Source organism: Lactuca virosa, chromosome 5, assembly GCF_052849685.1.
Source record: "Lactuca virosa cultivar CGN04683 chromosome 5, Lactuca_virosa_CGN04683_v6, whole genome shotgun sequence".
Classification (NCBI taxonomy): Eukaryota; Viridiplantae; Streptophyta; class Magnoliopsida; order Asterales; family Asteraceae; genus Lactuca; species Lactuca virosa.
Window position 1 is genome coordinate 388,019,968 of NC_136430.1, and position 20,416 is coordinate 388,040,383.

Below are 20,416 nucleotides of genomic sequence, written 5' to 3' on the forward strand. Positions count from 1 at the left end.
CTCTGCCCCACAGGTAACCATCTCATCTCTTATTTTTTTTATTTTTTTATTTCTTTCTTCTGATTGGAGAGTACCAGATGTGAACTTTCACATGTTTCATCTTATTTTATTTTTCTAAATTTCGATCTAAATTTCGAGCATAAGAGTTAGGAAGATCATTTCATATTTAAAGTTTCAATCAGAAATTCTGATTTTAACATACATTTTATGTAATTTTGATTTTGTATGACAATTTGTATTTTGATTTTTAAACGATTATTGTGTAATTTTGATTTTGTATGACAATTTATATGTTTTTATAATTATTCAGCAACTTCATCCATCACAGTATAGAACAAAAGTGTAATATGATCATTTTTCATCATTCAGCACAGTCAATCAGATGTACGATCAAACAATATGGTTTTTTCCCGGTCAGTAAACTTTTTCAGACAACAAGTATCAAAACGGGTCTTAAATTTATTTCAATAAACAGTTGAGGGTCTACCTTTGCAACTTTTTACCTTATCAAGTTGTTTAAGAGTGTTCTTTGTTTTGCTATGAACCTAGGTCGAAACGTTTTAAAGAAACTTATCAAACTCTGGCTTAGTCAATACGCAATAGTCATTACAATAATTTATAAAATATGTTTCGAAGTTTTTATATCATTTACGCCTCCATCCAAATCATATACTACGCTGTCTTTATCTTATCCTTGTATAATTTGGTCTTTCATGTAGTTGTTTTGTATTTGGGTTTCGTCTTATGCTTACGTGTGTATTATGTATGTTTCTTGGATTCAAGTCCAGATGCACAAATAGGTGGTTTCTTGAAATTTATTTTTGACAAAAGGATTGAACTTATTATGTTCAATTGTTGCGGGACTGTTTCTGTAATTTACTCCTCCATCAGTCCATCTAGACTTCGAGACTGTTCTCTCAAGTCATCTGGTTGTAACGCGTTTGACTTCATCCAACGTTTATCCCCTCAACATCACCGATACGATTTCCTTATATTTGTTTATATATACAACTTTACAAGGGGCTCATCGACGAAGCTTGTTCTTGTTTAATTCTGGACTCAGGTATCTTTTCATCGGCACTTTCGCTAATCGATATTCCATTCGCTAATAGATTATAATAATTGAAGATCGTTATCGCTGAAAAATGATAAAATAATGCGAACTTCGAGAAACCCGTGGCCAATTTTGTATGATATCTGTTTGTTCCAATATCTGCAATTATTAATCATTAAGTTTTTAATGTCTCATCTTGTTTATTATATGCAGGCCAGCACATAGACTGAAAAATCTCGATTACGTTTGTGCTTTTTGAGTTTATAGCTCAATAACTTCAAAGATCTGATTATCTTTGATTTCCTTTCATTTATCAGAAACTATGGCGGAAGGGAAGACTGCGATTGCTAAGGATATTACCGAAGTAAGTTTGTGGATCGTATGTCAGCTATTTTTCCCAAGGTATTAATTAACGAACGGATCTTTGTTTATACCTGCAGTTGATCGGAAACACACCTTTGGTTTATCTCAACAATGTTGTGGAAGGTTGTGTTGGACGTATTGCAGCCAAATTGGAAATGATGGAACCCTGCTCTAGTGTTAAAGACAGGTACTTATTTCATTAGAGTAGAAAACTTCCATTTTCAAATCTACAGGTTTCTAGTAGTTGATTACTTTTTCAATTGGTTATCCATACTATAACTTATGAGGTTCAAATTAATCAACACTACAACAGTAATGAACTAACCTATTAAATCTGAGGGGTTATATGATATGTTTTAGAATTGTATTATGATTTATGATTACTTGTGTATGGATCTGATTTTGTTCTGGTTGTGTTTACTTGTGGAGTGCAGGATTGGTTACAGCATGATCTCAGATGCTGAAGCAAAGGGGCTCATCAGTCCTGGACAGGTTTGCTAACATAATTGATATGTTCTTGAAGAGCATTTTGTGCATATATCTGACATGTAGTTTTTGTATTGTTTCTAAAGAGTGTTCTTATTGAACCAACAAGTGGTAACACTGGCATTGGACTAGCTTTCATGGCTGCAGCAAAGGGTTACAAGCTGATCATCACCATGCCTGCATCCATGAGTATGGAAAGACGAATTATCCTCCGTGCTTTTGGTGCTGAGTTGGTTCTTACAGATCCTGCTAAAGGAATGAAAGGTGCTATGCAGAAGGCTGAGGAGATATTGGCCAAAACACCAAATGCTTACATTCTTCAACAGTTTGAGAATCCTGCAAATCCAAAGGTAGATTTCTTTAACTAGTTTTGTTTTTTTATCTATTTCAAAACTCTAATTGCTTATTGTATGTTGTAGATCCATTATGAAACAACTGGACCGGAAATTTGGAAAGGTTCAGATGGTAAAATTGATGCTTTTGTTTCTGGTATTGGCACTGGGGGTACCATAACAGGTGCAGGGAAATATCTTAAAGAGCAAAACCCTAACATAAAGGTTTGTTTTTTTTTTACTTCTTTAGAACTAATTTGATAAGCTCAACATTAGCACTTCTATAACTGATTAATTTCATTTTTGGCATTAGCTTTATGGAGTTGAGCCCACCGAAAGTCCTATTTTATCTGGAGGAAAGCCTGGTAAGCTACTTTGATGCTTTATTTCTTTTTTTCTATAATTGAAACGTATATAGAAAGTCAGGAAAAAAGGGGCTTTTTCCATGAAGTCTTTTAACTTTTTACAAATTTGCATTTATTTAGTTTTTCCTTTGATTACTGATCTCATTTTATCATGGGTAAGGTCCACATAAGATCCAAGGGATTGGTGCTGGTTTTATTCCTGGTGTTTTAGAAGTTGATCTTATTGATGAAGTTGTTCAAGTAAGACCCATCTCTCCCTTTTCTTTCATAATCTCTTTTGTAAAGGTTGCTTCATGTAGTTGTATTGAATTAAAGTGATGTTTACATGGATCTTTATTTAGGTCTCAAGTGATGAAGCCATTGAAACTGCAAAGCTTCTTGCTCTCAAAGAAGGATTACTTGTAAGTTAGAGTTACTCATCCTATGCATCTCCAAAAAAGATAGTAGTTTTAAAAAAGAACTTCTACTTAATTTAATCAATGAAACCATAGGTAAGTAGTACAAGCCTATTCAGTTTATGTATGAATAACAACATAGATGATTATTTTAAAGGGTATTTTTGTAATTTTTCGTCAGTGACATCAGCAAGCTGCCCATTCTTGTTGCTAGTTGAGATTCTGATGTCAGCCATATCACATGTGTTGCAGGTGGGAATATCATCTGGCGCTGCAGCTGCAGCTGCAATCAAGATTGCCAAGAGACCAGAAAGTGCTGGAAAGCTGATTGTTGTAAGTTTCTTCACTTTATTTATTTTAAATATTTGAGAAAAAATGATGACATGCTAGGGGAAATGGAAGCCTTCTTTCTGCATTAAGTCAAGAGGAACATGCTTATATAGTTTGTTATTAAGTAAAAAAGAAACAGTCATAACTTTTATCTCATTGACATGAGTCTCAGTCCAACCGTGTCAAACACAGTACAACCTGTTGAGTGTTGACATTTCCATGTGGTTATTTGGTGATGAGATTTAATGTACCGTACAAATAAATACACAGGCTATCTTTCCAAGTTTTGGGGAGCGGTACTTGTCTTCAATCCTGTTTGACTCGGTAAGACGTGAGGCAGAGACTATGACTTTTGAGCCTTGATTGAATGCTTTGTGTTGACTATGAAGAAGAACTATGTCAACTTATTTCAAGTTAGTTTGTAAGCTATGCATTGTTTTTCATGAGGAACCATGTCATTATTTATGATGCTTTTAGTTTTAACGAACATGCTTATCTTGTATCCACCGAGTATAAATCTTATTTATAACATGCATAATTAAGATTAATATCTATGCATAATTCCAGTTTTATTCCAGTTTTATTCCAGTTCTATAATTTATAGAACCTCCATTTTGTATTTCAAAACTTCATCTGGAAAATTATCGAGGAACTTGAAGTAAGTTTATGATATATACCATTTTACACTTCTAAGATATATTAATCCCCTCTAAAACCATTCGGATGCCCTTTCACGTAATTTTTTAGGCCATGATGGTGTAGCTGATTTGATTGTTATTCAAAAAAGTACGCTTTCAGCTTCATTATATTTCCATTTTCCACTATGAATGAACACGCCATTCCACATCATATATATCATTTTAGTTTTTATTTATTTTCATATAATATTTTAATAAGACACAATATTCTTTAAAACAAAATAAAGAGTTCAGTAATAAAGCAAATAAAAAGTACATTAAAAAAACAGAAAAATACACAAAATTAAAAAGTACCTTACCCTAAATACTAAAAAGTAAAAATTACATTACAAATTACAAACTAAAATTAAAAATTGTCACATTTTGCTTGAATTTTTTTGTTGTATTTTTAAAAAAGATTCTAGTTGTGGTGGAAGATCTGGAAGGGGTGGTGTTTTCAAAATTTATAGATCGACATTTGTATCGACAACTCTCCCTTTTTGTTTTGTCCTTTTCCATTAGACTAAGGGTGGCTTCCGGTGGCTCCTCGTCCAAGTCATTGTTGGGGTCAATTCCAAAACCGTGTTCGACTCTGGAAATACATTAGTATTTATAGATACAAATTTATTATTTAAAAAAAAATGTTTTTTTTGGTTAAATGCTTCAAACGGTCATACCACACTACAAATACAGGACCTTGGGACGGTGCTCACGTGTAGGTTGGGTGCCACATCACCCTTACACAACGCTGGTAGTGACCACTTCGGATAACTTCATATTTAAACAACTTACAATTACTTTTTCAAATGTTTTTTACACAAATAAAAACCACAATTTTTACAGTTTCCAACTACTAGACATTTTTGTCAAATATATCTTACGTTTACCTTCTAATCTTTCAATAATCTGACTGTCGGATTTCTATATTTTTCATACAAGTATTTTTGCAAAATTTGTCTATTTTCTACACTTGATTCCACTATTTACAAATATAAAGAAGTTAGATTAAAAACACTCGTTAACCCAAAAATAACAAAAACCAAGTTTGAACCATTTCATTATAATGCAACTGTCAACATTTTATTAATTCGATTTAGTTAGAATTATAAGTAATAATAGTGTTTGATTTACTTGTATATATATGTTGCATAATTAAAGAAAGGAAATAATATATGGAAAGAAGTGAAGTCGGTGTCCCACATCGGAGGAGTGGGAAAAGGTGGGCGCATATTGTTAAGAATAAAATGGAGGGTGGGAGTTGTTAAGAGGTTAACCTGTCCTGTCAGGGTGAGAGGCGACCTATCAATGATCGTATTGAGACGGTGGGTCGTGCCGACGCCTAAGACAACGAACACACATTTAAAAGACGAGTGAGTCCGCTCTACTTTTTGTGGGCTTGCCCGTCAATTTTTGGAAGCCCAGTGAATTGGGCTCAACAATATTTCTAACTACATTATTTATTTAAAACAATGATTTATATTTTTTCTGTACGTTTTTTTTGCCTAATGATATTAAAAGTTACAAAGTAATAATATTAGAATTTAAAATACGTGTATTTATCAACAGAAACCAAAATTTTATCAAGAAGTACTAACTTGTAATGTTTATTAGTTCAAGAAGCACTTCCTATTTTTACCTTTTTTTTTGTAAGAATGTATTTTTATTTTATAATTTTTTATAGCAATGTACATTCTGTTTTATATAATTTACTCAAGTTTCACCGGCCAATAACAGAACATCATCATCCAAGGGGGTGTTTGGCAAAAAAGTTTATTGCTTATTAGCTTATTAACTTATAAACTAATAAATAAGTGCGAGGTAACTTATGAAAAAATAACTTATTAGAGGTTTTTTACCGGAATAAGTTATTTTTCATCCAAACACTTTTTTAACTTATGGTGGTGTGGAACCATTAATAAGCTAATAAATTGTTTTAATAAGCTTAACCAAACACCCCCTAAAACTGATAAGCGGACACAATGGTTAGGAAATTACATTAAGTGATTGTTTCGATTATGGTTCCGTTTTGATCCCAAAGCAACTCATGCAAATCCTGATTAAAGAAATGGTCTTTGTTGTTGTTAAAGATTGTGGTCGAAGTCGAAGTTTTAGTTTTGTTACAATAATGTCCTTAAGTTTGAATTTTGTTCAGCTTTTGGTCAATTTGAAATTACTAAAATACTTATATATATATATATATATCTATATATATATATATATATATATATATATATATATATATATATATATATATATATATATATATATATATATTATCGTTGTTAGTTGTTTTAAAATTAATCTAAAAGAAAATTATATTCCCGATAGTGAGAGTATATTACTCTGTTATTTTTGTAAATCTCTTTTTTCAGCAAATATTATGTGTTTATACTTTATACTTTGCTTTTATCTAAAAATTGCAACGGGACATTCCATTTTAAAAAGCTATATAATTAAATTTTAACACAAAAACAAAAAAAAAATAATACTTTATCATTATACCCGTAATGGTCGGTCATACTATTGTTATACATAATGGAAATAAACATTTATCTATTTATAGTAGGACACCAATTGGAAGAATTTACACCTCTTTTCCGAAGACATGTAAAAAAGTGATAATGGATCTTATCATAAAAAAACTTTTGTCATGTATAACATCAATAGCCTAGTTCGAATGCTTGATTGGTTTTTTGTGTTTCAGGTTTAAAGATAAATCTTCTGAAATCCAATCATTATGGTATTGGTGTTCATTATAATGAAGTTGTGGAGCTGGCAGAGTCAACAGGATGTAAAAATGATAAGCTCCCGTTTATTACCTTGGTCTTCTAGTGGGCAGTAATATGGCTAGGATCCAAAGTTGGAGCCCCATTATTGATGAATTCCGGAAAATTTTCTCATTGGAAAGTTAGTGCATTGTCGATTGGCGGACGGTCTACTCTTGTTACTTCGGTGCTTAGCTTTGTTAGCACTTAGTATTTTTCGGTTTTCTTGTTGCATGTTCAAATTAAGAAGTGGTTGGAATCTTTGAGGGCTCAATTCTTTTGGGGTGGTGTGAGCTCGAGTAGAAAATTCCCTTGGGCTAGCTGGAATATTTCTTTGGCTTCTATACAAAATTGTAGCTTAGGTATTGGTTCGTTTGAAGCTTTAAATCATGTCCTTTTACAGAAGTGGAGATAGTGGTATGTCAATGAAGATAACTCGTTATGGGTTAAATTCATTGATGCCATTTATGGTCCTCATATTGGTGATCGATTTGGAGGATCGTGTAGAAATGGTCAAGGAGTTTGGGCTCGGATCGTTGCTTCCATAAACATGATGCATGACAAACATTTGATTCTTCATTCGACTGTTTTTAAGGTGGTGGGTAGAGGCGATCACACTCGGTTCTGGTTTTGACACGTGGGTAGGTAATATCGCTTTTAAAGATAGATTTCATTGACTATTTTATCTTGATCTTAATCCTCACTACATCGTTATAGAAAGATGGGAAAATGGGATTGGCTTAGAAACTTTACGGGAGGTGCTTTGGAATCACGATTTTCGAGTTTAGTTGATGTGTTACAAAACATTACTTTGACATAAGAGCCAGATAAGTGGTGGTGGTGCTTGAACAGATCTTTGGACTTCATGGTCAAGGATATTAGGCAACATATTAATGAGATAAATCTTCCTTATTTGTGTTTGGTTACTAGATGGAATCGATTTGTTTCGCTAAAAATTAATATTTTTATTTTGAGGCTTCTTTTGGATCGGTTCCTCACAAAGTTGAACTTTTTGAAGAAATGCATGGATATTCCTACCATTATGTGTCCGATTTGCGGTGGTTATGTTGAAAATTTGGAGCATTTGCTTATTAGATGTGAAGTTGCGGCTAAAACTTGAAAATTTATTTCTAGTTGGCTGATTTGCAGCTCCCGATGTGGCATTCCGTGTTGGACATATTTTCGTAGGTGGCCTCAGTTAGTGTTTCTCGGAAAAAGAGAGTCGGCTTGGATTCCATTTGTATGATTACTTGCTGGGCTATATGGAAATTCAAGATTGATATGGTGTTCAATAATGTAGACTTTAGGAATAAGACTATTAAGGAGCTGATTGTTGATAACTCGTTTGATTGGTTCGTTAATAAGAATAGGAAAGTTTTAACCGGTTAAATTGGTTTCAAAATTATATGTTATTTTTGTAATTTGCTAGCTTCTTGCTAGTTGATTTTATAGTATTTGTTATATATATATATATATATATATATATATATATATATATATATATATATATATATATATATATATATATATATATATATATATATATATATATACCGGTGATGACTTATGAGGACACCTTAAAAAATTGAAAAAAATAATAATAAAAAAATACAAATCATAAAATCAAGTATAGTACTACATCAGAGAGAAAAAAAATTGGATCATTAAAATTGAATCATGGATCGTAAAAATGATTCATGCTTCAATTTTAATGATCCAAAAAAAAAATTCCAATTTTTTTTCTCTCCGATATAGTACTATGCTCGATTTTATGATTTGTATTTTTTTTTAAGGTGTCCTCACGAGCCCTCGCCGAAAAAAGAGTCCTCACCCGATCCTGTTTATATATATATATATATATATATATATATATATATATATATATATATATATATATATATATATATATATATATATATATATATATATAGGGGATAGTTCTTGTGAAAACACCAATTATTGTGAGAACATGAGGACATTTTACAACCATTAGATTAATTAAAGATGGATAGGATAATTAAGTATTTTCCTATTTAATAAAAGGCAAAAAAAAGTGGAAAATACAAGGAATTAGCTGATCACGGGGTTTTGAGGGCATTTGGGTAAAAAACTAGGTTAAATAATTTAGGAAAAGGCTTCTATGTTCGTAATTTTCGCCGGTGAATCCGTCTTCCAAATCCGTGCGCATCGTCCAATTTTTGTTGAAGATATTAGCCGATTTCAACATTGAATGTGATTCTGGTGAAGCTGATTCGGTAGTTGAATATAAAAAGAGTTGATTGCTCAACATATCACAGAATGAGGACTCTTCGATCAGAGTCAAAAATGAAGGGCAACAAGTTCAGCAACACCTTTGAAGAAGCCATTAACCTTGATGACGACGATTTCGTGAACATTCATTCAGGTTTTGCTCATTGATGTTCAAATACAACTTTAAATTAGTTTCTGTTTTGAATACGACGATTGTTTGCTTTGTGTATTTAAAAACAAATATAATATGTGTAAAATGGTTAGAAATGTAGAAATATAATGTTTCTAGTTGGTTTCCTTGTTGAAGAAGACGATTCACGTATCCCAATTTTTGTTGTTGATTTTTTTTAGGGTTTTGTTGAAGATGACAAGTATTATAATTGTGTGTTTGAAGTTTTGTGTCCTGTTGATAATGATATTATAATCGTAGTACAGTTAAGATTGTTGTTGTGGTTGAATCATGGAATCTAATTAGACGGATGACTAGTTTTTCAAGGTTTTTATATATTAAATAATAAATAGTCTAATTTTAAACCATTTTTCATTGTCATATGTTGCAGGAGGTTCTAGTGTGGTGATGCTTAGCAGGGAACCATTAGCAAAAAAGAAGGTGAAAACGAGATTTGAAAAATGTACTTCTTCTGTGACTGATATTGTTTTAGCTTTGTATTTGTTTGACTACGTGATGTTGTTTTGTTTTTTATTGTGAATAATATTAAATGATTAGCCACATGTTTTCAATATTGAACACATTTTATAATATTTTAATAGAAAGTATATATTAGTACTAAAATGTTCTTAATTGAGTACAATTTGTGTAAAAATATGCAATGCTTGCACATGTGTTCTGTAGTGAAAACATTTGGATATTAATAACATTATTTTAGAATTTAATATATCATATATGTCTTAGATTAAATATTCTGAACTGAAGTTTTATTATCAGTGTTATGGTTTGTGTTATTGTTTATTGTTTCAAAATAAAAGTACTCTAAAAAAATAATAATAAGCATTGTGTATGAAATTATTCAAAACAGAATTCATCGTGTACTTAATAGTTTAATTTAGTATTCAATAAATATTACATTACATATGTAATGCTTCAATACAGAATGCACAGTATGTGCGACAGTGTGCAATGCTTCCACATGTATTCAGTAATGAAAACATTTGGATTTTGAATACATTATGTAAGAATTCAATACATCATATATTTCTTATATTAATTATTCTTAACTGAAGTTGTATTATTAGTGTTATGGTTTTTGTTATTTTGTAGTATTTCAAAGTAAAAGTATTTAAAAAAAATAAAAATAAGGATTATTTATTGAATTATTAATATTAGAATTAATTGTGTACTTAATAGTTTATTTTAGTATTCAACACAGATTAAATTACTTATGTAATGCTTCAATACAGAATGCACAGTATGTGCGACAGTGTGCAATGCTTCTACATGGATTCAATAATGAAATGATTTAGATGTTGAATACGTTATGTAATAATTCAGTACATGTTTTTTATATGTTTTGGAAAAAAAAATAGGCTGCAATGAAAACATATACAAAACAAATATGCATTCTTTATTATCACAATCGTGCATTCAATCTTCATATGAGTAGCATTATTTGATTAACACATTATGTGTGTTAGTATGTAATATTTTGTTATGTTTAAGATTCGAGTTAGTATTCAATAAAGAACATATTAGATAATCATTCAATACATCATATATTACTTATAGTAAATATTCTGACTTGAAAACATATAAAAAACAAATATGCATGATTCTTATGTGTGTAGTGTTATCCCTAAGCATGAATTGAATCTTGACATGACTAAGAGTATTTGATGAAAGTATGTAATATTTCATAAAATCAATTTTCAGTTTGATGTAGTAGTCAATACAGAATACATTATGTATTTTATGCCTCGTTACATATTACAGAATACATAATACATTATTATGTAGTAGTCAGTTTGATGTAGTAGTCAATACAGAATACATTAGTATTCAAGGCATAAAACATTTGCAAATATTATGCGTGATTCTTATTGATGTAGTATTATAGTGATCATGCGTATATTATTTTGTGTTTGTTGCAGGCGAATCAAGTGTTAGTGTAAGTAAGAAAAAGAAAAGGAAAGATGAACATTATGAAGATAGTGAAGCTGATGTTGATGTTAATGTAAGAAGAAGTGGTAGGAAAAAAACTAAAGTCTTAAAAATTGAAGTTTCAAAGGAAGATGATAAGAAGAAAGGAATGAAGAAAAGAAAACCGAAAAGAATGAATGTTGTAGAAAATGAAGATGCAGATGTTGAGGATGACAAAACTCAGGAGTTGCAAAAAATAAGTTGCCGTATGTCCCCAAAATCAATGTATATGGCGGTGAAGGGAATGTCATACAGCCAGAAAGAAATGGTGAGACGAATGAGTTTCGGTGCATTCCTTGATATAAAGTTAGATTCAATACCTTCTAGATTGGCTTACTACCTGGTGGACAAATTTAGAGCAAAAACATCCACGATTAAGACTAAGAAAGGGGAAATACTTATTACAAAGAAAACGGTTGAAAAGATGTTTGGTTTGCCAAGTGAAGGTTTAGACTACAACTAGTTGTGGAATGCGATAAAACAGATATAGTTATTGAAGCATGGAAAAGTCAATATCCAGGAGGAAAGTTCAATAATGGAAACTATGTGAAGAGGATTAGACAATCGGATGTGGCGGATGACATGTTCAAGCTTAATTTCTTGACATTATTCATAAACACGTTTGCAGAGACAGAAATGAGTGGGGCAAGCCGTATTAATTGTCTGGAGAAATTAGCAAGGTGTGAAGATATTCAAAAAATTGATTGGTGCAAGTATATAGTGGAATGTTTGGAGAAGGCAAAATACAAATGGAGGCCAAATGACGCAAACTGTTATTACACAGGTCCAGTCACGCTGTTACTGGTAAGTATTTGTAAGTATGTGCATTTATTTTTGTTGATTTTTTTATTCTGTAATGAAAATAATATAAGATAACTTATTAATTCTGATGTTACAGCTTGCGTATGCGGACAAAGTAGTTTTGAATGGCTATAATCTCCGCAGATCAAGGCCATTGATAAATCAGATTGACTCAGTGGATTTGGAAATGTTGGAGGAGCATGGATTGAGAAATGGAGAATTTGGAACCTTGGAGTTTCGTGCAGATGGGGAAGTGGATCCTATTGATGTAAATGGTGATGAGGATAAGGTGGTAAGTTATTTTAATATTTATGTCATATTTTCTGTAAAAAATAATATTATACATAAGAAGATATTGTAACTCGTTTTTATTACAATGACAGATAGATGTGGAATCAATTGAAAAGCTATATAGTAGGATGTGTGATGATAAGGAAAAAATTGAGGAAGCAATTAAGAAGGGGTTAGAAGAGGATGCAAATGATGATGTGGTAAAAGAGTGGTTACGAAAGGTGCGAAAACTTTTTAATGAAAAGAATGTGGAACATGTAGATAATATGTCTCCCACAAATGAAGTGACAATGAAAACACCCGTTAAAGTTGCAGTCAATCCTGGGCAAAGTAATTTTGTGAAAGGAAGTAGTTTTGTGAAAGGAAATAGTCTCATATGCAATGTTCAATCTACTGGAAGGAATAATGAGAAGACAAAGATTGTGGATGGGTGCGACTCACCTTCCGTGCTCTTTCTGGAATATAAAGGAAATACATCATTGGATAGTCCAGTTGTTCTGACTCCTGGTTTTTTGAATATGCCTGATAAGATTGTGGAACGAAGCATGAGAAAGAACAAGGATTTTTGCAAAGATGACATACCATCGTTCGATTTGAGAATAACACAATTGAATGAGGAAGATAAGAGTATGGATGTTAAAGAAGGAAGCAAGCCAGTAATTAGATATACAAAAAAATCTGTAGCGGAAGACAAACTGAAAAAAAGAACTGGAAAAGATATTATGGAAAGAGAAATGGTGCATGTTGATGAGTTGAAAAATGGGAAAGGTAAAAGGAAGGGGAAACTTGGACAATTGGTGTGTTCACCATATGTAGATCGGATAACAGATGTGGATGAGGTGGTTAAAGATGATGAAAACGTTGTGGCTCAAAGCATAATAGCTTGGGGGAAAGATAAAGGGTAAGAATGTACATTTTATGTGACTCAATTAAAATGGATTTTTTTTGTCGTGGCATTTTTATTGTATTATGTTTAAATGGCAGGGAATTTATATGGGAAGCTGTTGATGGTCATGGAATGCATTTGGAAGCTGCACGTACGTTAGCTATGAGAAAAAAAGTGCATACCAATGTAATAGACGCGTGGGCTGCTTTCCTTAATAAAACTGAAGAACTGAAGTCTGAGGCTTCTTACTCTAGGATGTGTACTTCACATGCGATACGATTGTAAGTTTTTATGAATAAGATGTGTGTTGTATGTCATATTCCGCTATGAATTGTAATATGGTCGGTATTTTGTTATGATAAAACAGACAGATTACATGGTTGATGAAGCTGTAGATGAGGAGCTAAGGTACAATAAATTCAGAATTATGTTTCTAGCTGTGATGAATGACATAACGGACAAACCAGATTTGAAAACGGTGGACTTGGTATGGAATTGTTAATTTTTACAGTTTTTAGACATGATTGGTATCACACATGTATGTGGAACTGATGTTGATATTGTTTAAATGTAGGTTTTCATACCAATTGTTGTTGATGAAAGTTACTACCTAGTGTGTTTTTGCTTGAAAAGGGTTGCATTTTATATATTTGATCACATCAAGAGGTCTGGGACAATCGAGTCTGCATATGGGAATAGACCACGTATCCTGGTTAGATCTGTTGTTTACTTAATGAATTCGTATATAGATCGTGAGTATTGTTGTTATATATTTATTATAATATGAATTATTATTTAATTTGACATGCAGAAAAGCTTCTTTTGTCGTTATCTGAATAGTGTTGAACACAAAAAAGCAAATGTGTTACTTAAAAAAGAAGTTGTGGTTATAAAAATGAAGTGTCAAAGGAATATAGTTGGTGTTGACTGTGGAATTTTCCTTATGCGACACATGGAAACATACATGGGAGAAGCGGCACATAAATGGGATTGCGGTCTATGTGTTGATAATAAAATTCAAGAAAAGATGTTGGGAAGGTTAAGGTATAAGTATCTGGATAAGTTGATGATGTCGGATTTTAATGTTATGAAGAAAACATTCTTAGAAGCATTATGCAGCTGTTAAAAAAATGGATAGGTTTGAAAGGATGAAGGTGATTGAAGAAAAGAAGAAGGAAATCACAAGGAAATTACAGGTGTGCTGCAGTAGAATGATCTTTGAAGAAGATGGTGTTTTTTAATTAGGTTTATTAGTATTATAAAAACCTGATCGTTTATGAAGTTTGAAGTGTTTTGTTATGTTGGTTTTTTGGATTATGGTAAGTTTGTTAGGATTATTATGTGTTGGACGTATTCTAAGTAAAACTATGTGATGGTTTATTTAATGGTTATTATTAGAACTGTGAACCTGAATATTTCTTATATTCCATATGTAATATATGGCATATGACACTTAGCAAAGGGCACACATTGATAAAAAATATGAGTCATGTAATTTCTAAAGCTATGGGTTTATGGTGGTATTTTGTTGAATATATGGATGTTAAAATGAAATACATGTTGTGAGTAACTTAAAGATTTTTTCCCCATCAAATTCCTATTATAGTAACATAGTTTATAAGACTTAATTTGAATTATGAATTGTGAAAAGAATGACTATAAAAGTTGGTGTTAGAATAATATAACACCTATTCACTTATTAAATTCTGAAATGAATATATAACATAATTCTAATTTGAAGTAGGTATTAAGCGGTGTTATCAACAAATACATAATTCATAATCCATATTTTTTTTTAAGTGCATCTGATGATTATTTTATGTATGAAAATAAAGTTTTTTTGTTAACTAGATTTATAAATACGTATAATGTAGATGGGGATAGTTCAAATAAAAATATTAAATAGTGTGAGAATGTAAAAACGTTATTTTTATGTTATAATTCTGGAATGAATTTTGTATCAACAGCTTTATTTTGATTATTCAACAATGAATATATGAATATTTACAAGGCAAAACTAATTTTATAATTTACTATGAAAATGCATATGCATAAATGTATAATAGAATAATAACATTTTAATGAATCTATGAATAATCAAACGTTAATATTCATATTAAAATTACTTCAACAATAAACATATACAACATTCATTACCGAATAATAACGTTAACATAGTGTTTTTACGTTATTGAATATGTATGTAGTACTTAATTATATGTCAACTTATAATCATGGAATCAATTTTGGTTTTATAAATTCTGAAATGAATAATGATACAAAAAAAAAACATAAGAATGTAATGTTTTGTGACTTTATTAATAAGATAACGACATTTATAATGTATTGGTTGTTGTATACGTGTAATAATGTTGTAAGGATTGAGATGGTTAAAAAAAACAAGGAATATGTGGATAAGCTTTGAAAACAATTTCAATGACAAATAATAAACAAAATTTAAAAATAAATTATAGATAGGGTACACAAATTATAAAAACATAATACTGAAAAGTGACAATTGACTGAGAATGTTAAAAGTGTTTTACCATAAAGTAAACAAACCAAACAAACTAATATGAAATAAAAAAGATCGATAATAAAATTAGTGCTTCTTTCCAGGATGTTGTTTAAATATGTTGTTCTTCTCATCTTCCTTTCGTGTAGGACAGTTCCGCTTGTCATGATCGTTACCCTTACGACAGTATTTACAACGTGATTTTTCAACTGCAATTTCTTGAGCACCTTTAATCCTTTTTTTAGTCCCAGACCCTTTGTTCCTAATTCCAGTGGGGTTTTGAATTTGAACATCTGCGGGTATCGACACACCAAGTCTATTTTCAAAGTCTGTTGACTTGTTTGGGCGTTCATTCATAGTAACGCCATCCATAAACTTGCTCTCCAATTCCTTAAGTGCTTGATAATACTCTTCCAGTCTTTTTTTGTTGGTGCTCAAAGAAGAGAGATAGTTGTCAACCGTTGAAAATATGTCAATTGCTATTTTTTGTATATTCTCATCAGAATTTGAATACCGGAAACATCTTCATAACAATTCAGGTGGAATAATATCCTTCTGCCACCGCCTTAGAAGATACTTTGCTGGTATGAATTGGATGTTGAAGGCTTTCATTGCAGTAAAAATGTGGCGACAAAGAATCCCAAATTGTTCAAACTTCATACAACTACAAATGAATGTGTCTTCTTTCTGGTCACATTTAACCTGTATAGAAAAATAATCAGATATATATATGCAAAATTTGGTGTGGAAAAAAATAAGATGATATCAGAGTTTAAAATAATACCGTATATATATAGAGTCTTTTAGCAACTTATCCTAATTATCATCGTCATCATCACTGACAATATCGGAGTCAAGCCGATTCGAGATGGAATATCCATGTGGCCTAAATTCTTTTATCTGAAACTCATGAACATGGTCAACGATGTTGTGATTTAACGAAAAACATGCTGTCATTGACCTGTACATTTCGTTCTGAACCTGTCTAAACACTTTACGTGTGTAGAATAGAGAAGCGTTTTCCTCTATTGGAAATGGTGTTCTCATTTTAGGGAATTTGTCTTTTGTTTTGAAGTCCAAAGAGGATTGAGTATAACGTTGCTTCTCCATTGCAGATTCAAACGAATTCATAAAGTTTACTAAAGTTGATCCATAATGAGTGTTTTGATGAAAGGCTGAGTTCTGACTCTCAGAACGAGATGTTGTTCTTGTTGGATTAATGTCTAAGTCCATAACTATAATTGGTAAGACTTGACCCGAGCCGGCATGGTCCATTTGGGTTGCATGGCATCATGCATTTGGATAGACTATAATGAGAGAAATAACACTTAAGGTTGGTTAATATATTATAAGTTCTAATATATTAATAAGGTTATTTAATTAGTATTGATCAAGAATTAATTTTGAATTAATTAAGTGATCAAAAGGAGACTAATTAAATATATGGGTTGATTGTGTAAATCATTCATTCTTATATATGTGGGCTTGTGATCCAAGATTCCTTATGTTGGACTAAGTCCATGGGGGTGACCCATGGATACTCCATGGAGGTTAAAATCCATGGAGCATAAGGAATGGGTAAAGTTATGAGTTACATGGTGTAACCCTAATAGCCACCATATAAAAGAATCCCATGGCTCAAGAAATCGTGCACTAATGTGTGAGTGTGAGGGCTAGACGATTTCAAGGAGTGTTCAAGTTTCTCTCAAGTTATTCCAAGTGTATTTGGTGTTGTGTGAACCATTTGAGGTGTCACACTTGGGGCACTAGGCACTCAAGCTTCATGAAGACATTCTACATCAAAGAGGTATGTATTCTATCTTGTTATATTTATTATTTTGTATGCTAGATTAGGATAATACCTTGGATGTTCATAATTGTATGTATAATAGAGAAAACATAGATCCAAGGTATTTAGGGTTGCATGTACACTTAGGAGTGTTAGAATGCTCATAACCCAACAGTGGTATCAGAGCCTAGGCTTGTTTTCTTGTTATACTTGCAAAAGTAGCTGAAAAATCGAGTTGGATGCATATATTCGATTGTTTTGGCTGGAATTGGACTAGGAACATTACCCTAAGATGTTTTTGGACTTATAAACTTGTTTTTGATGTGGTAATGTTCATGCTAATCCAATTTCTAAGATAATTGTCATAATTTCAAGATTTGTATTAGTTTGTATGTTCATGCTAATTTCTTGAAGATTGATGATTTGAATTATCTTGTTCTTATGAGGTTCTTAGATTAATAGAAAAGTTGTGTGAAATAGTTGTTTTCAATCCATTTTAATCTAAGAGTTGATTCCAAAGTGTGTTTTTGTAACTTGTCCTCAAGTTATATGAAAAGTCACATTTAAGAATCATAAAACTCATAAAAGTTGGCAAAGGTTACAAAATGAAGAGTCTCTTCATTAAATTAAAAAAAAAAGTGTAACCTTAATTAGTTCCATAAGTTACAATAAAAAAAAGGTTATTTTTTTTATTAATTAGTTTAAAGTCTTCCATAACTTGTCCTCAAGTTATGGAATTTGAAGAGTTTTTTTTTTAATTAAAACTACTTTAAACTCATAAGTTATGGAATTAATTAGTTTTGAATAGTTTCAAAACTTGCCCTCAAGTTTTGGAATTTGAAAAGTTTTCACTTATGAATACTTTAATTCCAAGTTAGCCCTTACAATTTTAAAAGTTAAAATTCAACCCTTATACTTTATAATATTATAAGTTAATAATATTTATATATATGTATAAGAGTAAAGTCAGTCTTACCGTTAGTAGGCCTCATTCACGAAGCTGGTCTATAAGGGGGGTATAAGGTTACTGCCTATAAAATGGCAGTTTAATGGGTGTCCACTCTCACCCACCGCTTCCTTGACTGGTGGAGGGTCGTTAGCCGAACGGGTAGGACAAAGACTATAATTCTCCTTTCATTAAAAGTATTAATGATAAATACTAAGTAACTAAACTCTTATTAATACCCAATCTTAGTTACTTAGGAAAATGTGAATTTGGTGCTAACCCATGAAATTACACTTTGCACTTTGCTTAAGTCGTTAGTGGAGCGTGTGTGGTTAACCGGCACACTAACCTGGACTTAACAAAGTAGGCAAAGGGTAACTTAATATTTATCATAGTATCGGTGGAGCGTGTGTGGTTAACCGGCACACTGATTAAGGGGTAAATATTAAGGGTACCAAGTATATTTGCATGGTTATTCACACCTTGTTTTGTGATCCTCGGCATCCCAGTCACAAAACCTGAAGGGCACACTCGAGATTGAAACATGCCTTTGAACAGTTCAATGAATCTCAAAGATCTAGGACTTTCAAATCCAATTAAAACCTAATAAATTATTTCGTTTTTCATGGTGGAAATTGGTGAATCGTCATTAACCTACCTTCAAATATTTTATAACTTGGATTACGGCATCCCTCTTCTAAGTTATAAAATAGTTTGTTGGGTCCTAGCCTTAATATTTCATATTGGGTGTCATATTAAGGACTTTAAATCAACTATCTTGAATATCTCCCAAAAAGATGTCTAGTCTAGACATTTATGATCTTCCCAAATCTCTTGAAACAAGCTTTCCTAAATGAAGATGATGTCCCATGGATATCATACTTCTTTCACCTCCTCCAATTATTCTCCCTAACCCACAAGTTCCTAAAAAGTTTAAGGTCACTCAAGCCCTATTGGCAAGGCAAGGTCTAGGTGTGATCACATCTTGGAGATGTAGTCACATATTGACAAGCCGGGAGAGTTGGGTGTCAAAGTCTTGAGAAAGTTGGTGGCTCAACTACTTTCTAAGTCACATAGTGAGTTCTTTTGGGAATCCTATGAAACAGAGTAAGACAAGACCCTTAATGATCTTATCTATTTGCTAAGATCAACTTCCTAAAACGCTATGGACATTGACAATGATGTCATTGGATATCCAGTAAAGCTCTCTCTTCCCAATGGAAAGGGATCGGCCATAGTCAACTCTGTTGACCCAATGGTAAAGAGAGAGGCGAAGTCTGAGATAGTCCCATTATCAAGGATCCATAGGTAACTATTGCCAAAGGAAGGGGCATTGGTTACGAAGCTGCCAAATTTACCTAAGGATGTTAAAGTCAATAAGTTTGGCTCTACTTCAGGTAAAGTCCATTGTCTAACTCTATTAAGTACATGCTGATTCTGATCGCGAAGATGGATTTCAATCGCATGGTTCGGTGATCAGAATTTTGGGCTATTACTTAAGAGTTATGATATTTATATTGCTTAGGAATAGATAACAACAAGGTTTTCATATGGATTGTAAGGATAAGTTTTTCCGCAAAGTTTTAAAATAAAAGAAAAAAGGTTTTGATTTTATTTATTTTAAGTATCCTTACAATGGCATTTGTGAAAAGTTGTTGCTTATAAGATTCCATTGATAGCAATATTGGAAAAATGGATTTGATTCTTTCGGTTGTGGTAGTGTCTAATATTACCAAATAAGGAAAGATTCTCATCACCCAAGGTTCAATTGGACCGAAACTTGGAATCATGCAAGTTGTATAGTATGATGAATGAGAACTTTCAGCTTGGAAAATTAAGACTAATTCCTTATGTGAATAAGGAAAGGACTAAGGGATCGAGTACACATTCTTGTGCACTGGTCAAGTCCACCACAAAAGATCAAGAAGACTATTCGTCATGATTTACTTAAGTTCAGTAAATATGGTTATACTTATAAGTTTAAGTATAAGTCTGTAGCATTGGAGAAGTTTCAAT

General features: G+C 31.9%; 2 protein-coding genes across 3 annotated transcripts; one reads left to right on the forward strand and one right to left on the reverse strand.

Moving 5' to 3' along the window:
- The first annotated feature begins 928 nt into the window (after positions 1–928).
- On the forward strand, positions 929–3,902 carry LOC145117704 (cysteine synthase). 2 transcript variants are annotated; one of them, XM_079054013.1, is made up of 11 exons: positions 929–1,063; positions 1,372–1,418; positions 1,495–1,604; positions 1,852–1,909; positions 1,990–2,253; positions 2,323–2,460; positions 2,549–2,600; positions 2,761–2,840; positions 2,942–3,001; positions 3,248–3,328; positions 3,596–3,902. In XM_079054013.1, exons 2-11 carry the CDS (start codon positions 1,377–1,379, stop codon positions 3,686–3,688), a joined length of 978 nt encoding a protein of 325 aa, XP_078910139.1. In that variant the 5' UTR covers positions 929–1,063; positions 1,372–1,376; the 3' UTR covers positions 3,689–3,902. The 2 variants fall into 2 exon arrangements, with proteins under 2 accessions (XP_078910139.1, XP_078910138.1); XM_079054012.1 differs by having other exon boundaries at positions 930–1,063; positions 1,268–1,418.
- An 11,850-nt stretch (positions 3,903–15,752) lies between these two features.
- LOC145113755 (protein FAR1-RELATED SEQUENCE 1-like) lies at positions 15,753–16,775 on the reverse strand. Its single transcript, XM_079049803.1, has 3 exons — positions 16,509–16,775; positions 16,243–16,367; positions 15,753–16,188 (listed from the first exon to the last, which is right to left on the reverse strand). The coding sequence occupies exons 1-3, from the start codon at positions 16,773–16,775 to the stop codon at positions 15,753–15,755; spliced, it is 828 nt and encodes a 275-aa protein (XP_078905929.1).
- Positions 16,776–20,416: the final 3,641 nt, after the last annotated feature.